Genomic DNA, 4,509 nt, shown 5'->3' with positions numbered 1-4,509 from the left:
ATACCCTTTAAAGTCTCTCTCTCCCTCTCTCTCTCTCTCTCTCTCTCTCTCTCTCTCTCTCTCTCTCTCTGTGTGTGTGTGTGTGTGTGTGTGTGTGTGTGTGTGTGTGTGTGTGTGTGTGTGAACACCATACTAATCTGTATTATGGCACTAAAATAATCTCAAAAATAGGCTTTCTTTTTCAGCTAGGCTTCACAATTTACCTAGTGGAAAGTATGTTTGAATCAATGGACCTGGCGTATCATTAGACTTCTTGAGTCAAAGTAAATGAAATGTGAAGAGTCATAGCTCTTCCAAAGGCTAAAGACTGATTCCAATACTAAAAATTTTAAGGATGGAAGGAAGGTTACATTAGGTTGTTTTATGTAATGGTGTTTGCTTTAGAATTGCAGAAAATGGTAGTAGAATCCTGCTATACTCACAGATCATTGACTAGCCTAATTGTCGTTGGAGGGGCATCGTCCAGTAACTAAGGGGAGCAGATGTAGAGGCCCACAGCCAAACATTATGCAGAGGCAGGTGAGCCCTGCATGAGAGTGGGTGGGGGATTGGTAGGAGCCACAGGGGTCAAGGACACCACAGAATCAACTTAACAGGGCTCATAGGGGATCACAGAAACTGAAGCGACAATCACAGACCCTGTATGGATCTGAGCTAGGTCCTCAGCATATACCTGATGGTTGTATAGCTGGGTCTTCTTGTGGGACTCCCAACAATAGTAGTCTGGGTTATCTCTGACTCCTGCCTGCTCTTAGGACCCTTTCCCTCCTACTGAGTTACATCGTCCAGCCTTGATATGAAGGTTTGCGCCCAGTGTCATTGCAACTAGTTATGCAGCGTCCAGTGTTATTGCAACTAGATATGCAGCGTCCAGTGTTATTGCAACCGAGTTATGCAGCGTCCAGTGACATGGCAACTAGATATGCAGCGTCCAGTGTTATTGCAACCGAGTTATGCAGCATTCAGTTGCGATCCCTGGGAAGTCTACTCTTTTTCAAAGGAAAAACGGAGAAGGGGTGGATCCGGAAGAGAGGAGAGGGGGTGTGGCGAGGGGGTCAAAGGAAAAAACTGGAGGACTTTTTATGTATTTTGAAGAAAAACTGATATAAAAATTAAAACCTCATAAGCCAATTTTATATACTTAGTATAGTAAGACAACTGTAGAACTAGTACGTTTTAAATTAAATTTTTATTTTATTTTTTGCATGTGGGTCTTTGTACGGGTATTTGTGCACCACTTGTGTTCAGAGGATATCACTGGATCCCCTGGAACAGAGTTACAAAGGGTCGTTAGTCATCATGTGCATGCTAGGAACAGGACCCATATCCCCATGAGGTGTAGCCTGTGCTCTTAACCCATGATTCCTCTACCTCTCCAAACCAGAAGAGGTTTCTAAAACAAACAACAACAACAACGACAGAACGGGACAAAGATATTTCAAAGAAAACAATGATAATGAAGTCACACATTTCTTATGTGTTTAGTTTTGGTTTTGGTTTTTCTTGGCTGAATGTTACTCTGCCTCATCTCCTGATTGCACAGTAAGCACTGTTTTTCACATTAAACTCTTCTTATTTCAAGCGTTACTGTACTTAGTGCTTAATAAATGGCCTTAACTGATTTGCCTTTTTCTTCCATTTCCTAAACTGTCTTTACACTACCAAAACAATCTTTAGAATGTAGATTACTTTAGACTACAAGAAGTTCTCAATCCCAGAACTTCTTCCAGAAGCACGCACGTGAAAGAAAGAAAAAAAGAAGAGTAGAGCTTTCTGCCATAGACATACAAAAGTAAAGTCATATAAACAAACAAAACATAGTAAGTCAGCTGTATTTTGCTCGGCAATGAATGCTTAAGTACCTGTTCCTTTAGCAATAGTGAAACAAGCCCATCAAGAGACTTACAGCAGGCATATATGCATCAAAAACATTGAACTTTGAAGGCAAGGTGGCCATTACCAAAAGCATGAAATGCTTCTGTCTTGTCTTGTAGCAGGTAACAGATCAGTTATTACGACTTCTTTCTCTTCTTCGTTTAAAAGCCACAAACTGAAGGTGTTGAATGTTTCTCATGACCAGGGAGAGTTGATCAAGGAAGTTGTTGATGGAAATTCGGAAGAGAAGAGGGTCTTCCGTAGTCCACCTACTACATGTGAGAAAGAGACACCGTCAGGGAAACGATCGAAGGGATCTGTTCGGCCCAGCACGCCATGCCTTCCCACTTACGCCTAACCCTCCCAGGCCTCCCTCAGCAAGCCCCTGGTGCACACACCGCCTCCCAACCCTGAGGCCTCCCCCGCTCCACAGTTTTGGAAAACTGACACAGCTAAGATACTGTCGTTCACAGTGTACTCCTGTGGAACCATTAAGAGTTGACGCTGGGCGTTGGCGACCAGGGACCTGCGTGCCATGTCTGCCTCCACAGCAGAAGAGAAAGGCACTCTCACAGAGCTGGGAGAAGGTAATGGTTAAGGTACCACCCACCTCTAGGTTTCGTATTGCTCTGTGGCCTGGTATACTTCCGAGGTCTGTCTGGCACCGTCCTCTTCTGTCGTCCAAGACCAGGACTACCCCCGAACCATCTCTCTGACTGTGTGAAACAAGCCTCACCCGCCTCCCACCTCCCCAATGGTTCATGTTTTCGTCTACGCCCTAAAATCTCCCCAGGCTCAGGCGACCCCCTGTCCCGCCAGCATGACATTTCTTCAATGCAGAATGTACTCCTCTGTCTCTTCCCCACCCCGCTGCCAGTCTTCCTGCTCACCCACCCAAAGCCCCCGCCCCCACCCCACCCCATCCCACCCCACCCCCGTTTCTCATCTTATCCTCCCTGGCTTCCCGCAGCCCCTGCCACGGTCTCCCGGGAAAGGATACAACTCCAGGAGCCGACTTGTAGTTGTTGCAGCGTCTCCGCTGGGTCCAGGGAGAAGTGGCACCTGCTCGTCCTGGGGAATGATGGCGGCCTCTTCAGCTGACACTCCTGACACTGCGGGGCTCCCCCGGCCGGAGCTGCCAGGAGCGGCCTGACTGCGGGCATCTTGTGGGCTATTCAGACGCGGGGAGCTGTCGTGGTCAACCTCAGTCGCCGAACTCTGAGACCTAGGATGGGCATCGGCAGCTTGAGGCCTATGCCGCCCATCCTCGCCGCCTTCGTCAAGCCCCTTTCTGCCACCTGAGTCGTCCTCGTCTGGACCCTGCATTGGCGGTCCTGACTTTTCACGCGGCGATCCTGGCTCCAGCGACTGCACTGCTCAGGCTCAGCTGCGCAGGTGAGGTGGCGGTTACAAACCGCTAACACCCACCACACCACGTGTGTGCCCACTGCGCTTGCGCAGGTGAGTTCTCGCGAGGGTTGGTTCCGGGCTGGGCTACCGCTCGGCTCTTGGTGGGTTTCTCTGGGAACCCTACGAGGCCTGGTCGGTATCCCAGGCCTCTCCTGGGTGGCTTGTACTGATGGAACCTTCCTCTTCTTCGTTTTCTTTTACTGGATGGATATTTTCTACATCTACATTTCAAATATTATCCCCCTTCCCGGTTTCCCCTCCGGAAAGCCCCTATCCCTCCCCCCCCAGCCTCTGCCTCCATGCGGGCGCTCCCCCACCCACCACCCACTCCCACCCTCCTCCCCATACCGGCGTTCCCCTACACTGTGAGATCCAGCCTTCCCAGGACCAAGGGCTTCTCCTCTCTCCCATTGGTGCCCACCAAGGCCCTCCTCTGCTACCTGTACAGCTGGAGCCATAGGTCTGTCCACATATAGTCTTTGGGTAGTGGTTTAGTCGCTGGGAGCTCTGGTTGGTTGGCATTGTTGTTCGTATGGGGTTGCAAGTCCCTTCGGCTCCTTCAGTCCTTCCTCTAACTCATCCTCTAACTCATCCAGTGGGGACCCCGTTCTCAGTGGAATGGTTGGCTGCGAGCATTCACCTCTGTATTTGTCACGCTCTGGCAGAGGCTCTCAGGAGACAGCTACATCCGGTTCCTGTCAGCATCGCCCCTTTGCTTCATCCATCTCACCTAGTTTTGGTGGCTGGATATGTATGGGCCACATGTGGGTCAGGCTCTGAATGGCCGTTCCTTGAGTCGCTGCTCTAAAATTTGCTTCCATATCCCCTCCTATGGTTATTTTTTTCCCCTTTTAAGGAGGACGGAAGCATCTGCAATTTAGTTGTCCTTCTTGAGCTTCATGTGCTCTGTGGATTGCATCTTGGGTGATTTGAGCTTTTGGGCTAATACCCACTTATCAGTGAGTGCATACCATGTGTGTTTTTCTGTGATTGGGTTACCTCACTCAGGATGATATTTTCCAGTTCCATCCATTTGCCTATGAATTTCATAAAGGCATTGTTTTTGATAGCTGAGTAATATTCCATTGTGTAGATGCACCACATTTTCTGTATCTATTCCTCTGTTGAAGGACATCTGGGTTCTTTCCAGCTTCTGGCCATTATAAATAAGGCTGCTATGAACATAGTGGAGCACGTGTCTTTGTTATATGTTGGGGCATCTTT

General features: G+C 48.7%; 1 protein-coding gene across 1 annotated transcript; it reads right to left on the bottom strand.

The window, feature by feature from the left end:
* Nucleotides 1–1,170: 1,170 nt before the first annotated feature.
* Nucleotides 1,171–3,896, bottom strand: Ctag2l2 (cancer/testis antigen 2 like 2). Its single transcript, XM_087601092.1, has 4 exons — nt 2,876–3,896; nt 2,324–2,452; nt 1,961–2,147; nt 1,171–1,266 (listed from the first exon to the last, which is right to left on the bottom strand). The coding sequence occupies exons 1-3, from the start codon at nt 3,199–3,201 to the stop codon at nt 2,006–2,008; spliced, it is 597 nt and encodes a 198-aa protein (XP_087457218.1). The 5' UTR covers nt 3,202–3,896; the 3' UTR covers nt 1,171–1,266; nt 1,961–2,005.
* Between the last annotated feature and the right edge of the window lie 613 nt (nt 3,897–4,509).

Source organism: Rattus norvegicus, chromosome X (assembly GCF_021556685.1).
Source record: "Rattus norvegicus strain SHRSP/BbbUtx chromosome X, alternate assembly SHRSP_T2T, whole genome shotgun sequence".
NCBI lineage: Eukaryota > Metazoa > Chordata > Mammalia > Rodentia > Muridae > Rattus > Rattus norvegicus.
The sequence above is the reverse complement of the archived record's forward strand: the minus strand, read 5'-3'. Positions and strand labels throughout refer to the sequence as shown.

Bases quoted from the DNA above. Each gene is read 5' to 3' on its own strand.
- Ctag2l2 (XM_087601092.1), bottom strand. From the start codon at position 3,201: ATGCAGGGTCCAGACGAGGACGACTCAGGTGGCAGAAAGGGGCTTGAC. The intron at 2,453-2,875 runs GTATCCTTTCCC...ACCTTCTCCCAG, and splicing joins ACAAGTCGGCTCCTGGAGTT to CTCTGTGAGAGTGCCTTTCT. The intron at 2,148-2,323 runs GTCAGTTTTCCA...TCTCACATGTAG, and splicing joins AACGACAGTATCTTAGCTGT to TAGGTGGACTACGGAAGACC.